The sequence below is a fragment of the Oncorhynchus mykiss genome, chromosome 11 (assembly GCF_013265735.2).
Source record: "Oncorhynchus mykiss isolate Arlee chromosome 11, USDA_OmykA_1.1, whole genome shotgun sequence".
Classification (NCBI taxonomy): Eukaryota; Metazoa; Chordata; class Actinopteri; order Salmoniformes; family Salmonidae; genus Oncorhynchus; species Oncorhynchus mykiss.
Window position 1 is genome coordinate 42,732,845 of NC_048575.1, and position 23,166 is coordinate 42,756,010.

Here is a 23,166-nt window from a genome sequence, read left to right on the forward strand (position 1 = left end):
TAAACCGAGGAGCAGAAGCTGTTTACTTTAGAAGTTTACATACACACAGACATGCATGAACACACACACACACACACACACACACACACACACACACACACACACACACACACACAGCAGAGGAGCTCAATGCTTGATATTGACCACTAGATGGGGGTGTTTACCTAGTTGTCCCTGTGTCTGCTAGATCCTGCTGATTCGGACTCATCACCGAAACTGGCCAAGTAGAGTGAACAGAAGCTTCACTCTATCACACACAGGTAACCCAATATACGCATGCATAAAAATGCATAAACATGCACAAACATTACCCGTGCCTATATGCAAAAACACTGATTTATTGGGACTATAATCTGAGCCCACTCTTATATCCACAGCAGCACAACTCTATTCCTGACATCCCTTAAAAATCAGTGAACTGGTTTATAGTTCTCTCTATATGAAATCAATTCTGGTGGAAAGCAGATGAAAACGATAAGTGTCAAGCAAATATGACTGCGTAGACAGATAATGTTGGTGGCCGGGCCTTCTTCAGTCGGAACCAATGGGTTTGGACAGGCACTTTATCTAATTTGAATAAACATAAACACAGAGTAGCTTTCAAAATGTCATGGACATCCGAGCTTTGTTTGGAGAGGAGATAATGGAGTTCATCAGCTTGACAGTCTGCTCACGTTCAGTGGTCCATAGTAACCTGTGTAGTGGTTAAAGCTGGATCATGTGTGCGTGCATGCATGCAGGCACACACCTCAATCTCACAATGTGTGTATGTGTGTGTATCGCCACTGAATATGCATCATACCTTTCTGAGGTTGTTGGTCACTTTGTGTCACATGATTGCAGAGCAAAACCCAACTCAGCATAATTTAACAGACATCACTGTGTTTCCTTCACCAGCTCACACTGAGAACGGAACTTGGGACCTCTGTCTCAGACACGTGACCGTCCCCTTGACAACGTCTTAGCTAGCTACTCCACTGAAAAGCTAGCAATTTGTTGGTGTGGGTGGATATGTTTTGAAACTGAAGAGTGAGCTTACCAATCCCCCGTCGGTCACACAGTCCCTCATCCTCCATCGCCGTAAGTCTATCTGATATCAGCAGCCAACCACCCACTCTCCTTACTGACCCCGCAGAGGCAAGAATGGAGGCCAGGGCTGGCTGGGAGCTTGGCACTGTGTGTGTTTCCACGTGTCTTTTCAGATTAGCATCAAAGCAATGATCATCCGTCGCTACTACAGTCATGAAACCTACCACACAAACTGCATTAACATAATCACACAGTCACCCACCCACTCAAATAATCAAAACGCACGCACGTACCAGCGAACGCGCACACATGGAGTGATAGAGTGTTAGTGTGGCATTAATATCAATACAAAACAGCCCTATCACCAATCCCCTCTCAGGATGAAATTAGACAACTAACTATGCAATCCACAAACACTACACACACACACAATCTCACAGGTGTCGGACAAACTCACCTACCTTTCCTTGAACTGTGTTTAGGGGTCGTATTTATTAGGCTTGGGCGGTATGAAGATTTTCATATCTTCATACCATCCTTCTCTCACCCCGGGATTAACAGTATTACCAGCATAGCACGCAAGGTGGCGTTGAAAATGCAAGAAAATCCCAGAATGCAAACACAATTAGCACAAACTAATAGCGAAATCACACAGAAGCTGTTAGCTAAATGCTAGCGAGTGAAAATGAACGTAAACTAATTGCAAAGACAGGCAAATCCCGCTCATAAAGTTATACAAGGATAGCTAGTAGCTTCTGAACGTCATTTTCGGTGAGTGTGGACATTTACAAGAGAAAGTGAACGAGAGAAATTGGGTAAATGAACAAAGTTGTGATGCATGCTTTTCTGAAGGAAGAGCAGCAGGTGTTCACGGAGCAGAGGAGAGAAGAACGGAGGGGGAAAAAACACTAGAAGGAAGCACAGGGAAGAAAATGGCAACTGTACAGATAACTCATCCAGAGCTCTTTGACTTCTGGCAGAAAGCCATTATAAGGTATCTGATGGCAAACATTTAGTAGTGATTTGCTAAATGGAACCTCATCCTCTCGTGTACGCCACACAACATAGACTCACCGATAGATATTGAACTCTATGGACTCCCCAGCTCCCGATTTCTCCTGTTGTGCTATTTACAAAACAAACGTGATTGGCTCAATTCTTCTGGGGAATTAGGGCAAGCTTCATAATGTGACAGGTGAAATGAAGAACGCAATCTGCTTTATCTCTTAACGTATTGCACATGACTGCAGGTAAAAAGGAGCTACAAATATTCACATTATTGAAAAACTTCCAATAAATAGTTTTGACGGTATTGACGGTATTGAAAAACAATCCCATGGCTTTTTCCAAATACCCTGGTATACGGTATGTATGGTCTACTGCCCAGGCCTAATATGTGTCACGAGTCTCAGAGTAGGATTGCTGATTCGGGATCAGGAGCATTACTCTGCCATTTGTATCAATACAAAAGCAGCCCTATCACCAATCCCCTCTCAGAGTTAAATTAGACAACTAACTATGCAATCCACAAACACTACACACACACACACATTCTCACAGGTGTCTGATAAACTATTTTTTGATCACAATGAATAAGACTACATGACAGAGGGGATCTGATCCTAGATCAAAAAACAATGGGCAGCGACGACAAAAGGCAATCAAACAAGTCATTCAATTTTTTATTTTTTTTACCTTTATTTAAATAGGCAAGTCAGTTAAGAACAAATTCTTATTTTCAATGACGGCCTAGGAACAGTGGGTTAACTGCCTGTTCAGGGGCAAAATGACAGATTTGTACCTTGGCAGCTCAGGGGTTTGAACTTGCCACCTTCCGATTACTAATCCAACACTCTAACCACTATGCTACCCTGCCGCCCCATCCTCTCGTGTACAAGAGGATCATAGTTCTCCTTCTTGTCCATCATTTCAATCTCCATATTACTCCTTTCAAATTCCACGTACAATTTTTTGTAGGTTTGTGTTTTTCATCATTAATCTTGATCTGGAGGGAGCTCTGCAGAGTGGTCACTAGCTGGGAAAAATCATCAAATCGGATTTAAAACCTAACCCTAATCTCAACCCTAACCACACTGCTAAACCTAACCTTAAATTAAGACCAAAAAGCTTATTTTTGTTATCATACATTTTTATAATATAGCCCATTTTGACTTTGCAGCTGGCCCAGCAAGTGGAAATTGCAAAATTCTGCCTCCAGGATAAGATTCATGACAATGAACGTCAACCTGCCACACATGATCTCATTCAAAATATAGTCCCATTCATAGGCTTCATTGTGTCCAACACGCAGTCTGTCGGACGACTCAGCCATCAAGTGCTTTTTTTTGGTACTTGCATTCTAGTGGCATACAGCTCATTACATCATAACGTGCTGTATGCTAGAGGGGCTGAGTGAAAACGCTGACATAACAGTGACACGATTCTGTGCTGCCAGCCCAGCAGGTTATGGCTCTGTGACGAGATGTGCAGTAAGGCCTGCCGGGATGAGATGTGCACTTCACTACCCCCCCCCCCCCCCCCCCCCCCCCCAGAGTGCTCTGGTCAAAAGAAGTGCACTGTGTAGGCAATTGAGTGCCCATTTGGGATGCACTCGCATATCTCTGCAGGACGAGAGCAGGATCAGGGCTGAGGCATGGCTGGAAACAGGAAGAGCATAGTAAATAGCTACCACACTCTGTGAAAGGTGTAGTAGTTACTAGTTAGTAATGGGTGTCAACAGAAAATACATGTGAAAGATAGTAGGTGTTGAAACCATTGAGGGTTATATGGAAGGTACTTGTTCAAATGGAAACTTTAACCACACACACTTCATTTACCAATGGAATATTCAGTGTAATGACTTAGTAAGTACTGAAAACAGACTATTTTCCCCCTCGTTTTTTGGTGTGCCGTTACAAAGAAATAACAATTGACGGCATGCACTTAAAAACCTGAGTTATTTTATTCTTCCCTTAGCCAGGGCAATCACATAATGGCTAGGAAAAAAAAGAAAAAAAAAGAATTCATGAAGCCAGAACAGGTCAACCCAAATTCAGAGTCCTACATCAGATGCTCAGGGTCTCATATGGATCAGGCAATAAGTTGAGAAATCCGCTATCGGATCCCCACACGATGTATCTATTCTCTGGACACACTCCACTCCTCCCCTTTCCCCCTGCTGGGGGGATAATATCCCCCGGGACATCCACCAGAGAAGCTGCTGCTCTCAACACACCACCACGGCCAGCTTTACGACGCCATAAATGTGTATGTTAACGCTGTCCATCCAACAGGCTGAAGAGCATGAAATGAAGGTGCCTGCCTGGAATGGTGCTAGAAGTGGCTGGTCATAGGTGGTTGGTGTGTGTGTGTTATATCTCACACGCAGATGGACTGGTGGTCAGGGGAACAGGCACTATGGAGCATGGGAATGAAAAAGCGGGCAGAGGCCCAACTTCCTCAGTCAGCTCTGCTCGATACGTCATCATCCCTCACAGTGCCCACACAGTGCCCACGTAGAATGTCTTCTACACGCAGGGACACGTGGACGCACGTGCGCAGGGTCTACGGCTGTCGCCGTCCAAACCTCTCGGACCAAGTGAAAATCATGAGTGTACGGAGGAGGTGAATCAAGTTGACTCCGAGACGAGCAGAGCTCCAAGCGCCATGTGTTCCTGAAGCTGAGGCTTATTTATGTGGCCAATTAAACTTTATTGGATTCCAGCTACCCTCAACTAACTTGACAGGCAGCTGAAAAGGCAATCCAATACACACTCGTCTCCGCTCTCATCAACTTCAGAGGGAATAAGAGGCAATAAAACATGCCAGGTAGGTAGGCTCCCTTGCCAGACATTAAAATTGCATCAATCTGCTTTTCACTTACAGTAAGTTGACCTCGTTAAGTATCATAGCATGAGGTCATCACCTCGAACCTCCTACGGTCCTACACCTGAGAGAAAATGTAAATCACCCAGTGGTAGCTGTCAACAACACGTTTGACATCACTGGCTGAGGTCCCTCCAAACAGAGTCAGGTCAGTTGGAGGGAGTGGGCCCATACCGCCACCACTATCCTGACTCAACAGTAGTGTCTGCCAGCCCAGAAGACTGAAGGTGTGTACATCATACCTGGATCACACCATCAACCTATTTTCCGGTGAAACACATATGACAGCATGGTTTTCTGTTGTTCATAACGTGTGAATTGTATGCTGAACCCACAAGACAAACAGGATAAAATCCCAACCAGGACCATTATATATATATATATATATTTTTATTTATTTTTTAACCGTTATTCAACTAGGCAAGTCAGTTAAGAACAAATTCTTATTTTCGATGACAGACTAGGAACAGTGGGTTAACTGCCTTGTTCAAGGACAGAGCAACAGATTTGTACTTTGTCAGCTCAGGGATTCAAACTTGCAACCTTTCGGTTACTGGTCCAACGCTCTAACCTCTAGGCTACCTGCCGCCCCTACCGTCCCCAGCGTATGTAACAATAAAAACACATTTCACTAGGCTACCTGTATGTATGTATGTATGTATGTATGTATGAACGTACACTGAGTGTACACAACATTAGGAACACCTTCCTATTATTGAGTTGCACCCCTCACCCCTTTTGCTCTCAGAACAGCCTCAATTCATCGGGGCATGGATTCTACAAGGTGTCAAAAGCGTTTCATAGGGATACTGGTCCATGTTGACTCCAATGCTTCCCACAGTTGTGTCAAGTTGGCTGGTTGTCCTTTGGGGTGGTGGACTATTCTTGATACACACGGGAAACTGTTGAGAGTGAAAAACCCAGCAGCGCTGCAGTTCTTGACACAAACCGTTGCGCCTGGCACCTACTACCTTACCCCGTTCAAAGGCGCTTAAATATTTGGTTTTGCCCATTCACCCTCTGAATGGCACACATACACAATACAGTAGACTTAAAAATCCTTCTTTAACCTGTCTCCTCCCCTTCATCTACACTGTTTGAAGTGACATCAATTCGGGACTATAGGAAAAGGAGGTCCAAACAGGTCTCCATTAACACTGACAGGGCTGAAGTGGAGCGGGTCGAGAGTTTCAGGTTCCGTGATGTCCACATCACCACCGCGAACTATCATGGTCCAAACACACCAAGACAGTTGTGAAGAGGGCACGGCAACATATTATCCCCCACAGGAGACTGAAAAGATTTGGCATAAGTCCCCAGATCCTCAAAAAGTTCTACAGCTGCACCATCGAGAGCATCCCGACCGGTTGCATCACCGCCAGGTATGGCAACTGCTCGGCATCTGACCATAAGGTGCTGCAGAGGGTAGTGCATACGGCCAAGTACATCACTGGAGCAAAGCTTCCTGACATGGGGGTAGAAGCTGTTAATGAGCGGTAGGCCTGATCACCTTTATACTAGGCGGTGTCAGAGGAAGGCCCCAAAAACTGTCAAAGACTCCAGTCACTCAAGTCATATACTGTTCTCTCTGCTACCACATGGCAAGCGGTACCGGAGCGCCAAGTCTAGGACCAAAAGGCTCATTAACAGCTTCTACCCCCAAGCCATAAGACTGCTGAACAATTAATCAAATGGCCACCCGGACTCTTTGCATGGACAATATGGACACATACAAAAAATGAATATATTTGAATAGATTATTTAAAAGTTATTCAAGTATAAACGACCAAAGTTATCATGGATGGCCTGTTAATTAAATTTGGTAAATTACCGGTGGCTTTGCAACCCTGTGTGTTTACAACTCTAGTGAAATCTTGCTCTCTACCTCTACAGCTCATTTCAACTCAAGCCTTCTGCTCTACACCGCCTTTCTCCTTTCACGGTTCCACCCGTTCCACTTGTTATCAAAATATATATACATGCCATTTAGCAAAAAAATACATTACAACAACGGCCTCTGAGCATCATAGGGAAACCATACTTTTCTATCTTCGATCGGCATGGTAGCACCACTCCTGTGCTATTAACTCAGTACAAGGCCTTATGAGGCCTTATAAGGCCTTATGAGCTGATTCTATGACCTCCGTCATGTTCTGCTTTTAACACAGGCTTGACCACAAGAGACTGGACAAAGGACACACACACACACACACACACACACACACACACAAACTATTTCTCCCTCCCTCCATGGCCACCAAGACTAATGCCAGGAGAGGGAACAGGGATGACAAGGAGCAGGTCTTGAGCTAGTCTGTCCGGAGGAGGGATGACGCCATTGCTCTGGCTCAGTGACATACAGTAGACCTGGCGGGGGCTTCGTGCCCAGAAGACCTGAGGGGATGAGGCTGGGGATGAGGCTGTTCTCTATTTTTCTCTAAAGAGGGAACTTGTAATGAATGAATTCCACAGTGGTTTCTATTAGAATTACATTATGACACATTTGGTATTATCTGGATATTAAAATTTTTGAACGGTATTCAATATTTTTAACGAACGGCACTGTTAATCAAGACAAGCCAACGAGCCGACAAGACCGTGAATAATTTAATGAGAAGTCATAACCAGGTAATTACAATTCCACATCGAGACTGATGATGTCATCAGATCCCAAAATAACAAAGATGGGCATACAGTGAGGATGGGTAGGCTACTCAAAAGCCCGTTAAGACACTGACATGCACTCACCCACCCACGTGAGCACGCAGGCCCGGCCACCAAGTCCGTCCGCCCAATACACTGCGCGATTGAGATCTAGCTCAGCAGGTTTATTTGTCAATCATTTTTACATTTGTGAAATTTTCTGGTCTGACAGAGGTCAATAGGAGAGTTCAGTGTGATAAATCACAAAACCTCACAATTAAACGTTATGTAAAATCACAAAAAAAAAAAATGGTACCCAACCATTTCCAATACTCCTCTACTGCTGTGAAGCCCAGGCAGTCGTGCTATGGTCTGGCTGTCAGATTACCTGTCAGGGCAGTGTCATTTATGAGGACCTTAGTGAAAGCAGGGGCCAGCAGCTCACTGAGGCATTTCGTTAGCTATAAGGAAGAAGTGGAGATCTGGTCAATGGCAGAGTCTTGAAACCCATCACTCCAGAACAAACGGCAGCGGCAGCCCTACGCTCACGAGCTAAATTGAGGTCTGAGTCGAGGCTGTGCGGTGTCTCCCATTTTCCTGCCTGCAATCCCTCTTCACTGTGCCATATAGAGGAATGTATGGATTGGGCGCTCCACAGGGGAACTATACCATGAGAAAACCCCATTAACACACACACACACACACACACACACACATACATATGTGTATATATGTATATATCTGTATATGTGTATATTTATATAAGTATATGTGTGTATATGTGTGTATATATACAGTGCCTTGCGAAAGTATTCGGCCCCCTTGAACTTTGCGACCTTTTGCCACATTTCAGTCTTCAAACATAAAGATATAAAACTGTATTTTTTTGTGAAGAATCAACAACAAGTGGGACACAATCATAAAGTGGAATGACATTTATTGGATATTTCAAACTTTTTTAACAAATCAAAAACTGAAAAATTGGGCGTGCAAAATTATTCAGCCCCTTTACTTTCAGTGCAGCAAACTCTCTCCAGAAGTTCAGTGAGGATCTCTGAATGATCCAATGTTGACCTAAATGACTAATGATGATAAATACAATCCACCTGTGTGTAATCAAGTCTCCGTATAAATGCACCTGCACTGTGATAGTCTCAGAGGTCCGTTAAAAGCGCAGAGAGCATCATGAAGAACAAGGAACACACCAGGCAGGTCCGAGATACTGTTGTGAAGAAGTTTAAAGCCCGATAATATTGAAATGGAAGGAGTATCAGACCACTGCAAATCTACCAAGACCTGGCCGTCCCTCTAAACTTTCAGCTCATATAAGGAGAAGACTGATCAGAGATGCAGCCAAGAGGCCCATGATCACTCTGGATGAACTGCAGAGATCTACAGCTGAGGTGGGAGACTCTGTCCATAGGACAACAATCAGTCGTTTAATGCACAAATCTGGCCTTTATGGAAGAGTGGCAAGAAGAAAGCAATTTCTTAAAGATATCCATAAAAAGTGATGTTTAAAGTTTGCCACAAGCCACCTGGGAGACACACCAAACATGTGGAAGAAGGTGCTCTGGTCAGATGAAACCAAAATTGAACTTTTTGGCAACAATGCAAAACGTTATGTTTGGCGTAAAAGCAACACAGCTGAACACACCATCCCCACTGTCAAACATGGTGGTGGCAGCATCATGGTTTGGGCCTGCTTTTCTTCAGCAGGGACAGGGAAGATGGTTAAAATTGATGGGAAGATGGATGGAGCCAAATACAGGACCATTCTGGAAGAAAACCTGATGGAGTCTGCAAAAGACCTGAGACTGGGATGGAGATTTGTCTTCCAACAAGACAATGATCCAAAACATAAAGCAAAATCTACAATGGAATGGTTCAAAAATAAACATATCCAGGTGTTAGAATGGCCAAGTCAAAGTCCAGACCTGAATCCAATCGAGAATCTGTGGAAAGAAAAGGTGGCGCTACAAAGTATTAACTTAAGGGGGCTGAATAAAATAAATAAAATTGTTAAAAAAGTTTGAAATATCCAATAAATGTTGTTCCACTTCATGATTGTGTCCCACTTGTTGTTGATTCTTCACAAAAAAATACAGTTTTATATCTTTGTGTTTGAAGCCTGAAATGTGGCAAAAGGTTGCAAAGTTCAAGGGGGCCGAATACTTTCGCAAGGCACTATATATATATATATATAGAAAAGGGTATATTGGCCACATACCACAAACCCCCAAGGTATCTTATTGCTATTATAAACTGGTTACCAACGTAATTAGAGCAGTAAAAATACATGTCATACCCGTTGTGTACGGTCTGATATACCACGGCTGTCAGCCAATCAGCATTTAGGGCTCAAACTACCCAGCCTATAAATAAATGTACACTTCATTATCATTACGCCAACCCAGATCCATACATACATCTGTGCTCCAACCCACACAGACATATCCCTCAGTGAAAGTACCTAAAGCTAGCCAAAAAATGTCCTCCGTTTTCTCTTACTGCATACCCACAAAATGGTAACTATTGGATTCATAGCATCAGTAGTGCTATTATTACAATTGCCTTATTTCATAAGATCTGATAAGCTGGTTAACCGCAGCATTGAGATGCTATTAAAGTGATGGACAACTGAAGTGAGGGGACCATTTACACTGGTGTAGTTGTGAAGAGTGGTTGGACGTTGTCTGTGTGGATTACCCTGTCGTGCTCTCAAGCGCACGTGCACTATTGGCTGTGCTTTCAATTCTGCAACCTCCTGACACAAGAGTCATGTTTTCACTTCATGCGCCACCTGTACACCATTTCTCACCTCCAAGTTATATACAGAGTGGAACCCATCCTTAAGCTCTGTCTCCCCCTTCGTCATACACTTAGCTCAAACATGTATCCAAGAGGACAAGTTCAACCAGCTCCATCTAACACATTCGATCAGGGTCAATCGGCTTTCTAACGCAGGGAGGAGGGCTGAGTCACGGCCGGAACACAGTCTGAGCAGTAATCACTATTTAATCAGCACTATGATAATGACAGAGTGGACTAAATACTTCTCATTACCACCCTCTGAGTCCTCTCTCTCATAATATGGGCAATGACTCAAGCCCCTGCACAGTCAAAAAAATACACTGTGTAATAACATGTCCGTCAATTTGTCAAGATAATAAGACGAATTTCAGTAATTTGGTGTGACTTAGCAGTGTGATGAGAATAGTAAAATCCTCTAGCAGATGTTTTGTCACCTGCTCTTGACACCCGAAGCCGTGACGGAACAGAGCCCTGGCATGGAGTCAGTGTGAGGAGTGGTAATGTCACTTCACACCACATTATACAGTACCCTAGGCTCATTCGGACATGCTCAACAGCACAGAATGACATATCTCTTCGCTCAACAGACTCACACCAAACCTGTGACTTTTTACTGACGACTATGGGCGGACATTTCCATGGATGGTCTGAGGGGTCCTCTCTCCGACACACCCTCACGAGAAGAGATACTGACCACACTGTCTTTTTCCCACCTGTTCTCCACCTCACAAATCACCTCCTTATTGATCAGCCTCAGGGATGGAGAGATTGGGAATTGGATGGATATAGGGATGAGGGTATTGGCAGGGTCGAGACCTGTGTGGTTAACAGTCCCCATCGATAAAGTAGCAACAAACAAAATCCACACAATTGACAAGAAGTATCATATACTTGTGTGCTAGCTCCTGCATATTTGTAGGAGTGGCAGGTAGCCTAGTAACCGAAAGGTTGGTGGATCGAATCCCTGCGCTGACAAGGTCAAAATCTGTCGTTCTGCCCCTGAACAGGCAGTTAACCCACTGTTCCTAGGCCGTCATTGTAAATAAGAATTTGTTCTTAACTGACTTGCCAAGTTAAAGAAGGTTAAATAAAAAATATTGTGCCTGGGTTAGAAACATGACATGATGCAATGACATTGAACAAATACAGAAACCAAATCATCTATCAAGGCGATAATATTGCAAGGTGATGACAAATAAAGAGAAATTGAAGAACATTTGAAGAAATATGCAACAGAGCAATGACACAGCTGGATATTTGAAAAGGGTAATGCCTCAATTGAGGGTAACGACACGGCAGAAGAGCAAACGAGAGTGGAAGATTCAATGAAGCGTGATGGGAAGGAGACCAAGTTCAACAACTCTCTCACGATGCATGTTTACTGTCTGGCCATAGCATCGCCTTGAGCTCGCAAAACGGTATTTATTCGCACTTGGATTGAAACCGTTGATATGCTCATATGACACGAAAATAGAGGTCTTTGGCCACGCACACGCTGGGTTTGGCCTTCGAAAGAACAATGCATATGCAGAAAAGTAACCTCACGCCTACTGTCAAATATGGTGGCGGATCTTTGATGTTATGGGGCTATTTTGCTTCCACTGGTCCTGGGGCCGTTGTTAAGGTCAACGGCATCATGAACTTGACCTAGTAACAGGACGTTTTAGCCACACACCTGCCAGGGGGCTGAAACCTGGCTGCATTGGGATCTTCCAGCCAGACAGAAACCCCACGCACACATCAAAATCACCCAAAAGCATCATTGCTGACCAAAAACAATACAATACATTCAAATACAAATAAAAAGCCTGTGTGGAGGGTCCTGTATCTTTATCAAAGCACTTAGAGCATCTCCTCTCTCAACTGTCCCTGAGTGGGGGATTTCCCCAGCAAGTTCCTCTCCCCAGGACACACACACACACACACACACACACACACAAAGAAAGAAAGAAATATATGCAGGTGCATACATACAGACACACATGCACAACACGGAGGCACCCACATACACACGCAGGCACGTACTGTATATGCACACACACACACACACACATAACCAGAATGTAAGCCTGACCCTGCATATAAACCTCGAAAAGTACATCCAGGGAATACAGCCTCTCCAATCACATGCCACCTGAACCCAAGCCTCTGACACAAATCCACACACACCCCGACCGCATCCAGAAACCAAGCCTTCACTACAGAAATAGTCAAATAAAGAACAGGAAAAACACACTCACTCAAATGATTTAATCAAAACATTTCGACAGCAAGAATTTTGACGCCCCACTCCCATTACTTGTCCGGTCTACGCATCATTTGTGTCCAACCTACCTTCATCTAGCATCTCTATAGAACACACTCAAGCAGACAGACAGAGAGATGGTGATCTAGTTTACTGTACCACTGCAGGTACTGTAGCGTTGTCTTTCATCTGAGGTGAAGCTGGTTAGCAGACCGTGACTAGGCCACTGACACTCCCCGTCACCCCCCACCAAGCTGGCTGTCTTTTTCCTCGACAGGTGCGTGACATTGGGGACAGTACCCCCCCCCCCCCCACCACCCATCACCAAGTGGCAACCAATGCAATCCTCTGGGAGAGAGCAGGCAGTGGGGCCTTACCCGGGTCACAGCCATGTAGTGCCTCACCAGAGGTTGTCATTAAAGGCTCACAATCAGTGACAATTTGGTTAGTGGTGAGTGCATTAGGCCTAGGAGAATGACGTATTATTGATGAGTTATGTGACAAAGAGAGGTTGCTGGTCACTTGTCAAGGATTGGAGATCTATGACCATACACAGACAGGCACGCGCGTATGTACACTAGGACACACGCGTGTCCAGTTGCACAGACAAGCAAACAAAGCCCATAAACCCATACAAATGGCTGGATGACTTTTACGCAGTAAGGAAAGAGAGCAACATAAGCTAGGATGAGTCTCTACTGCCATTTCCAAGTGGGCCAGGCTGTTGCTTTTGAAAATGAGTGAGAGGTTCAGCCTGACATCTCAGCCCGCTGTAAGCTGGGCAGTGCCATGCAAGCAGCACAGGATTCCTTGTCATCTCTGGATGAGAGAGAGAGAGCCACTTTGGGGGAGTATATATTTTCCTCCTCTATGGCAAGTCTATCAGACGACAAAAAGGCCTGAAGTCTATGTGGGGGTGAAAAGAGAGGATCAGGGAGAATGTTGGCCTCCTACTGTGTATCCCTCTCCTCTTGTCAGGGTGTCCCATTGGTTTCTGAGACCAATGCTCGCTTGCTGGCACGACACACACACACACACGACACATACCCGTTCCCAGATACGCACGCATACACGTACACACACGGATGATTCATGCCTGGACTGAGATAGATCCGGGCTCGGGCTGAAGCCTGCCAGGCACCCAGGGAGGAGCACCTCTGAGGACAGCAATGTGCTACTTCTCTTTGAAAGACTGTCGTTGATACGCTGTAGGAGAGCACCTAGGGTTTCGCCTCTATCGGTTCAGTATGAGCACGATCATAAAACAATAAATGGTTATTTCTTTTTACTACAGTATCCCTTTTATGGCTTTAAGGGGAGAGGATAACCCCATAAAAACTGAAAAAGACTTGGAGAATCTGTAAGAAATACAACAACTCAGTACTGTATCTGTTTGACACACAGGCATACACATCTCTGTGCGTTCGGTTGCATTCCGCTGGCACACATCATGAGCATTGCATTAACAGTCATCCCATTCAACTCTGGCTGCAATTACAGTGAGTGTTCAAAACATTAGGAACACCCACTCTTTCCATGACACAACTGACCAGGTGAATCCAGCTGAAAGCTATGATCCCTTGTTGATGTCACTTGTTAAATCCACTTCAAATCAGTGGAGATGAAGGGGAGGAGACGGATTAAATACTACTTTTAAAGCCTTGAGACAATTGAGACGTGGATTGTGGTTCGACTCTCAAGAACTGCAACGCCGCTGGGTTTTTCACGCTCGTGATTTCCCCGTGTGTAATAAAGAATGGACCACCACCCAAAGGACATCCAGCCAACTTGACACAACTGTGGGAAACATTGGCGTCAACATGGGCCATCCCTGTGGAACGCTTTCAACACCTTGTAGAGTCCATGCCCCAAAGAATTGAGGCTGTTCTGAGGGAAATTAGTGGGGGGTGTGAGAGAGAGTGAGCGAGGGAGAGCGAGAGAGAGTGAGAGAAAGACTAAGGAGGCCTGCCATAGCGCTTGTCATAGCACTTACTAATGAGACCAATTCTGTCCACCAGCAGCACAGAAACAAGGTTGAAACAAGGCTGGCTAGCAAAGAGACAATCACAGAGCTATCTCCTCCAGCATAGAGACACAGGCAGGCTGGGGAGAGAGCGGAGGCTGGGGTGTCACTCAAGGATCGGTCTCACCTTCCCTGAGAAAAATATTCAACTATAGCTGAACTCTTACTTTGAGTCTACACAAAATGTGATTTAATTCATTGGAATTGTACATTCGTAATAAAGTTGTCTGTTACAAATTAGAGAAACAATTTGTCATAAGCATCCAATAAAGTAAAACATCAATTGCGAGTTTGAGAATGTGTCAATTTGTTCTCACTAACTCCTATTCTCCCTTACGTCTCTTCTCATACCTTGAAAACTGAAGAGAGCTCTCAAAGAGAGAAAGAGAGAGACAGAAAATAGGGAGGGGGGGTGGAGTGTTTGAAGTGAGATCAATCGTACACAGAGGGGGAGATGAGAGACAGAGCGAGGAGAGGGAAATGAGAACGTGAGAGAAAGAGAGAGAAGTGTAAGAGAGAAGCCTATTCGTTCACAGAGAGAAACGGAGGACAGGGAAAGGGTACTAGACGAAAGCCACCACCTTCTTTGTTTCATGTGAATTAGTGCTTCACAGAGAGAGAGAGAGAGAGAGAGAGAGAGAGAGAGAGAGAGAGAGAGAGAGAGAAAATCCACAGAGAAAGAGAGGTGGAACCCATAGAGAGAAAGAGAAAACCCAGAAAAAGAAAGAGGATCCATAGATAAAGAGAGAGAGACAGAAAAGAGACGGAGCGAGCGAGAGAGAGAGAGAGAGAGAGAGAGAGACAGAAAAGAGACGGAGCGAGCGAGCGAGAGAGAGAGAGAGAGAGAGACCCCAGCAGTAGTTCGTACCTCCTCTGTCCCTGATGGCGAGGTTGTGTCCTTTCTTCAGTATGATGTCCAGCTGGTACATCCCTGGGTTGGTAACAAGGGCGGTCTCAGCATTACTTGGCTCCACGATGTTGATGCCCTGCAAAGAAACACACAACAACTAGAAGTTAATCAGAAACACTCATCCACTATGACACGCATAGTGACCTCACCAATGAAAATCAAAGAAATGGAGGACACCGCTCATTGGATATGTCATGTGTGTGCTGTGTTAAATGGATTGTGCTATATTCTCTGGCATCACTGGGTAAAATCTAGACCTTAGTGTCTCTAGCCCTGGATGCTGTTTTGGGGGACTTTGCGCTACGCCTAAAATTACATCTAAGGGAAACACTGAGGGCCAGTTTCCCAGAGTATGAACATTCAGTGAGTGACCACAGATTCTCCATTGACCATGATTTTTAGTCCAGATTTAGGCTTAATCTGTGTCCCTGAAACCGGCCCTAGCTGTCTGTGTCCCCATAGCCAGGCCCTGACTGTGACCCTGAATGTCCTAAAAACAGACCCAGCTCCCCCCTGGGCTCACCCTGGTGCAGCAAACTCATTAGAAGGCTACACTGTGCTGGGAGGTCTGCTAGGAGTCTCCCCCTCACTCTCACTCTACTCCATTCGAGACGCCTGCCCTGCGTGGGTTTCCTTGTCACGTATCCCCAGCTCTCTGGGTTTGAGATGCTAAGAATAGCCTGCCCTGGCGCTAGCATCATCCAGGCTGCGACAAGAGAGAGAGAAAGAGAGAGAGAGTTCTCTGACTAGGGTCATGTTGGCACGTAAGGCGCTTAGGCTACACAAACACTAGTGTTTCCCCTACATACTTTTAGCATTTATACATTTTTTTTATTGTGAAACAAACAAGAAACACAACAAAAAAACTGAAAACTTGAGCCTGCATAACTATTCACCCCCCCACCCCCAAAAAAAAGTCAGCTGCAAGTTTCTTGGGGTATGTCTCTATAAGCTTGGCACATCTAGCCACTGGGAGTTTTATCCATTCTTTAAGGCAAAACTGCTCCAGCTCCTTCAAGTTGAATGGGTTGCGCTTGTGTACAAATCATACCACAGATTCTCAATTGGATTGAAGTCTGGGCTTTGACAAGGCCATTCCAAAACATTTAAATATTTCCCCTTAAACCACTCGAGTGTTGCTATAGCAGTATGCTTAGGGTCATTGTCCTGCTGGAAGGTGAACCTCCGTCCCAGCCTCAAATCTCTGGAAGACTGAAACAGGTTTCCCTCAAGAATTTCCCAGTCCCTGCTAATGAAAAACATCCCCACAGCATGATGCTGCCAGTTTCCCAGTCCCTGCTGATGAAAAACATTGCCACAGCATGATGCTCCACCACCATGCTTCACTGTAGGGATGGTGTTCTCGGGTGATAAGAGGTGTTGAGTTTGCGCCAGACATAGTGTTTTCCTTGATGGCCAAAAAGCAACATTTTAGGCTCATCTGTTCCTTCTTCCATATGTTTGGGGAGTCTCCCACATGCCTTTTGGCGAACACCAAACATGATTGCATATTTTTTTCTGGACACTCTTCTGTAAGGCCCAGTTCTGTGGAGTGTACAGCTTAAAGTGGTCCTATGGACAGATACTCCAATCTCCACTGTGGAGCTTTGCAGCTCCTTCAGGGTTGTCTTTGGTCTCTTTGTTGCCTCTCCGATTAACGCCCTCCTTGGCTGGTCCGTGAGTTTTGGTGGGCGGCCCTCTCTTGGCAGGTTTGTTGTCGTGACATTTTCTTTCCATTTAAAAAAAATGGATTTACAGTTTTTTCGATTGCTAAACGACAGTGGACACAACTGGAGTCACATTTGCAAAACTCTAACTACAGTCTGCACAGCAGCAGTTCATGTGGACCAAACTCTAGTTCGTTTTTCATTGCTTGAACACAGTTTTCAAAACTCTACACACTTATCCCATGACTTTAACCACAACCTGCACAACACTGTGGATTTACAGCACTTTGTTCAAATGCTAACACACTGCTGTCAAAACTGTGAACCACACATTCAAAACGGAATAGATTTCAGCCTTGTGCCTTTCAAACACTGCTGATTGCAATTTCAGCTGAAAGGCTAAGCAGGTGTCTTGTTTTAGACTTGTTAGTGAACACACACACATATTACAGTATATATAGGTAGAGCTCAGAAAGACTCATTTTGGAAATGGAACAAGGAAGATGGGTTCGTGGAGGGAGAAGGGTGGCAGGGAGAGGGCGGATGCGTGGAGGAAGACAAAGAAGACAAAGAGCTGTTATTTCAGATGAAATAGACCCTGTCGTGAACCATGGTCTCTCATTGAGAGAGGCAGGGTTGAGGGTGCAACCCAATCTGCAAAGATCCACAGTGGCATCTGTAATGCAAATTTTCCATCATGCAAACAGGTGAGAGTTACATCCTTACAGTAAATGAAAACATTACAGGAATCTATTTTGTATTGCAATTATAGAATATTTACACAGATATATATTACAGTAAGTTTGACTGTAAAATATATTTTTACAACAGGACCCAAAGGCTGCCCCCAACAGGGGGAAGAGGAAAAATATTATCAGATGCGCAGGAAAATGCTATTGTTGACATGGTTGTTGTCAACAATGCAATAAAACTGCGGGAGATTCAAGATAGAGTGCTGGCTGATAATGATATATTTGAAAATGTTAATTCTGTCAGCACAACAACTATTGCTCGAGTCCTAAAGAAACACCAAGTTACAATGAAACAGTTATACACTGTACCGTTCGAGAGAAACAGTGAACGGGTAAAAGAGCAAAGATACCAATATGTCCAGGTAAGACGTCTGAGGTTACGTACACAGCTTCCCAAAATATTTACAGTAAAAAAAAACACTAGCATTTCTACAGTAAAACTGTGCACTTACTGTTTTTCAGAGAGTAATGGCGGTGGAAGCACTGGAAAGACCACATTCATTTGCATTTATCGATGAAGCTGGATTTAACCTTGCCAAAACACGGCGCAGAGGAAGGAATGTTATAGGTCAAAGGGCCACTGTGGAGGTTCCAGGCCAAAGGGGGGGAAATATCACCATGTGTGCTGCAATGGCCAATGATGGTTTGCTTCTCAACACATCACTCATTGGCCCATACAACACAGAAAGGCTTGTAGCTTTCCTAGAACAGCTCTATGCTCAGCTAGTGCCAGCAGAACAGGGGGAGCCAGTAAGAAACCCCCAAGTTTTTGTCATAGTTTGCGATAACGTTGCTTTTCACCACTCTGCAGCTGTCACAGATTGGTTTGCAGCACATCACAGATTTATGGTTTTGTACCTGCCTGCATATTCACCCTTCCTCAACCCAATAGAGGAGTTTTTCTCTGCCTGGAGGTGGAAAGTGTTTGGTCACCACCCACATGACCAAATGTCTCTTTTGGAAGCCATGCGTGCCGGATGTGAGGACACGAGTCCAGAGGACTGCCAGGGATGGATAAGGCACTCCAGAAGGTTCTTCCCCAGGTGCATGGCAAGAGAAAACATTAGATGTGATGTTGAAGAAAACCTGTGGCCTGATGCTAGAGAGAGGCAGGATTAGCCCCTCAATTATTTGTTCGAATTACAGTATGTACTTTTAGTTTCTACCTTTTTTTTCTCATTACTGTAATTCCGTAAATTACTACAGACTATTGAAGCAAACTGCTAATTTTCATTTACCTTAAAGAATTGTTATGTTCTAAAAATTTTAATAAATCATGTGAAAGAATGTCACTCTTTTCTTTGAAGAAAATATTACTTTGTATGAAGTCACTGAAATTGTTCAAACTGTAAAGATGAAAAGTTTGTATTTTCTGTATTGGTGTTTGATGCTAGTGTTTTTACTCTCAGTGTGTTCTGAGTGACAATGTGTGTTATCTCAGTGAGGGTTGTGCATAGTGTTTGGCTGCACTGAGCGTGTTTTGAGCCATGTGTTAAGAGTTGTGTTGCTTGGAATGAGTTTTGCAGGTGATGTGAACTGTTTAGCTCAGGTGACTGTTGGTAGTGCAGACTGTAGTTAGAGTTTTGCACATGTGACTCCAGTTGTGCCCACTGTCGTTTAGCAATCGAAAAAAACTGTGTAATGGTGATCCGTGAGATGTTCAAAGTTTCTGATATTTTTTTAAAACCCAACCCTGATCTGTACTTCTCCACAACTTTGTCCCTGACCTGTTTGGAGAGCTCATTGGTCATCATAGTGCGGCTTGCTTGGTGGTGCCTCTTGCTTAGTGGTGTTGGCACACAGCCAAGACAACACAGGAGTGGCTTCAGGACAAGTCTCTGAATGTCCTTGAGTGGCCAAACCTGAGCCCGGACTTGAATCCAATCGAACATCTCTGAAGAGACCTGCAAATAGCTGTTCAGCGACGCTCCCCATCCAACCTGAAAGAGCTTGAGAGGATCTGCATGCACTGAGTATACCAAATATTAGGAACACCTTCCTAATATTGAGTTGCAATCCCCCCCTTTTTTCACTCAGAACATCATTTATTTGTTGGGGTATGAACTCTACAAGGTCTACAAGGTGTCGAAAGCGTTTCATGGCCCATGTTGACTTCAATGCTTCCCACAGTTGTGTCAAGTCGGCTGGATGTCCTTGGATGGTGGACCATTCTTGATACACACAGGAAACTACTGAGCGTGGAAAAACCCAGCAGCGTTGCAGTTCTTGACACAAACCGGTGCACCTGGCCTACCTACCATACTTCGTTAAAAGGCACTTAAACTTTTTGTCCTGCCCATTCACCCTCTGAATGACACACATACTCGGCTTCCAACCGCAAGGTGCTACAGAGGGTAGTGCATACGACCCAGTACATCATTGGGGTCAAGCTTCCTGCCATCCAGGACCTTTATAACAGGCGGTGTCAGAGGAAGGCCCTAAAAATTGTCGAAGCCACCCTAGTCATAGACTGTTCTCTCTGCTACCACACGGCAAGCTGTACAGGAGCTCCAAGTCTAGGTCCAAAAGGCTTCTTACCAGCTTCTACCCCCAAGCTATAAAACTGCTGAACAGCTAATCAAATGGCTTTGCATTGACCCCTGCCTTTTTTGTGCTGATGCTACTTGCTGTTTATTATCTATGCATAGTTACTTTACCCCTACCTACTGTACATGTACATGTTACCTCAATTACTTCGACTAACCTGTACCCCCGCACATTGACTCAGTACCGGTAACCCCTGTGTATAGCCTTGATATTGTTTTTTTATTGTTGCTTTTTGTTTTGTTTTACTATAGTTTATTGAGTAAATATTTTTTTTTGACTCATATTTCTCTTAAAACTGCATTGTTGGTTAAGGGCTTGTAAGTAAGCATTTCACATTTGTTGTATTCGGCGCATACGACAAATAAAATGTGATTTGATACACAGTCCGTGTCTCATTTGTCTCAAGGATTAAAAATCCGTCCTTAACCCGTCTCCTTCCCTTCGCCTACACTGACTGAAGTGGATTTAACAAGTGACCTCAATAAGTGATCATAGCTTCCACCTGGAAATAGCAGGTCCTCCGAGTGTTTTGCACACTCACTTGGAAGACGTTTTAATCCAAAAAGCGACTCACAGTCAGGCGTGCATGTTTATTTACATATGGGTGGTCCCATACGTACGAAAAGTATCCCCAATCACAAGTGAATTCGCACTCGTATCACTGCTTCTTATCGAGACCTTGTCGCAGGATTTCCATACAGTTCAGCCCACAGCCTCACACTGTGCACCGAAAATACCTCAAGTGGCTCTTGAAGTTGATTATCTCACCGGATATTAACGAAGGATATCAACTCCTACTCAGGGGGTTATTCTTCATACCAGCACTGTCTTTACAAAGGTATTATGAGGTACTGTGGCCTCGAGGGGACTGAGTGTATGAGACTGTCATTCCTCATGGTAGTGGCAGGTCATTTCCACTCTGTGCCTCCACCTCCTTCATTGCGTCGCAGCTTTCTTTCCTCATTATTAGACCACTCATGACAAACCTCTCAGCTAGTCACACAGCCACTGTGCTCTGCTCAGCTCTCTGCTGTCCTCACCACTTGGACCCCTGGAAGAGCAGCTACTGCATGGGCAACATCCTAACAAACTAAACCAGTCACCACTTCTCCCCTCTGCATCTACTGGGAGACGGGCCTGGCCCAGGAGTTGTTCCTGACCATTTAACCTGTCCCATGGAAATGAGCCACTGCCCTAATGAGCCACTGTGCTTCCCTAGCCTATGGCTAGGACTGAGCTGGACTGAGTTGCAGAGCTTGTTAGCATGGGGAGGTGCAGTGGTGTCATGTTGTTGTTGGACAGGACAAGTGTAATTGCTGCAGTGAAAATGTTTTTGAGGATCGAGGTGTAGGATGCACGTGGCAGCTGATTTGGATAAACACAATGGCTTATTGTTTCAATGCAGCCAGGTGCCATGGACATTCATTTGCATCAGTGTGAGTGTGTGTGTCTTTGGACTTTAGAGACGCCATTGGTACTTTATCACATAGTGTAATGTTCAATGCACTTGAGGATGTACAACTGCCTCAGGTTCAATGTGGATATTAAATCTGATGTGTACAAAGGCTCTTTTCTCCAAGTTATCTGCGGGAAGAAGCTGCCTAAACCAATCCCACTCATAAAAACAGGCGTGGAGTGCTGCTAACTTCCTCCTAGCAATCGTCCAGTGGCTAGAATGGCTGTGCCACTGTGCCCCAGCCCATGTGCGGTCACCGAATCCAGTATAGGGGTATATAAATGATGCTCACATAAGTTTAATGTTTCTGGTGGGTGGGGGGAACCAGTTGAGGAGCTTGTCCAATGGGTTTTCAACCTGCCTGCGGTCATGAAGCTAGAGGCTGTGAGAGAGGTGGCCTTAGCAAAAGGGTCAACATCTGTTTGCCAATGTGCACATCCCACAGAACTTTCGGACAGAAATGAATCACAAAACTGTTCAAGTGGTGAGGAAATGGGGGGATACCTCGTCAGTTGCACAACTGATTGCATTCAGCCAAAATGTGTCGTCAGCATTTAACCCAACCCCTCTGAATCAGAGAGGTGAGCTGCCTTAATCGACATTATCAGTACTCAGGGAGCAGTTGTTGGGGATAAACTGCCTTGTTTAAGGGCAGAACAGCTGATCTTTCCACCTTGGGGATTCAAACCGGCGACCCTTCGGTTACTGGCCCAATGCTAGGCTATGCTTAAACACACACACACCACATGTTACGTTATCTTCCTAAGCCAAAGTGTGTGTGTGTGGGGGGGGGGGGGGGGGGGGGGGGGGTCCGAATGTCGAGTGGATTCACACTGTTACCAGACTGACTCACCTGTTGAACATGCTCAATAGTGACGATGTGACAATTAGGGAGTTGCAGACCGTGATCCGTTCCGTTAAACGTAATGGAGTCTGTTGCCGTTCATACAGTACAAAGACGTGTACATTGCAAGACATGACCACTTTGTTGACCCGATAGCTACTGAGGTGAGACAGGTCTCACAAATAGCACAGATACACAAAAATGATTGTCAGAGGAGCCTGGTTTGAAGTTGATGGTGTTAGGTTCTTATTTTTCAGAGTAAATGACTCACGGACACTAGAGAAGCTTTTTAACCAAGTTTAATTCTTCCCAAAGGATCTGTAGAGGTGTATTCAGACAGCAAAACATTTC

The 23,166-nt window shown here is 44.7% G+C and overlaps 1 protein-coding gene across 5 annotated transcripts in view; it reads right to left on the minus strand.

Annotated features, from left to right (window-relative positions):
- The window catches only part of LOC110535714 (multiple C2 and transmembrane domain-containing protein 1), a 204,756-nt gene that overhangs the window by 101,023 nt on the left and 80,567 nt on the right, over window positions 1-23,166 (minus strand). For all 5 annotated transcript variants that reach the window (XM_036935500.1, XM_036935502.1, XM_036935499.1 and 2 more), the window contains exon 2: window positions 15,508-15,625. In XM_036935500.1, the coding sequence (XP_036791395.1) occupies window positions 15,508-15,625 (118 nt within the window). The remainder of the gene's footprint in view (window positions 1-15,507; window positions 15,626-23,166) is intronic.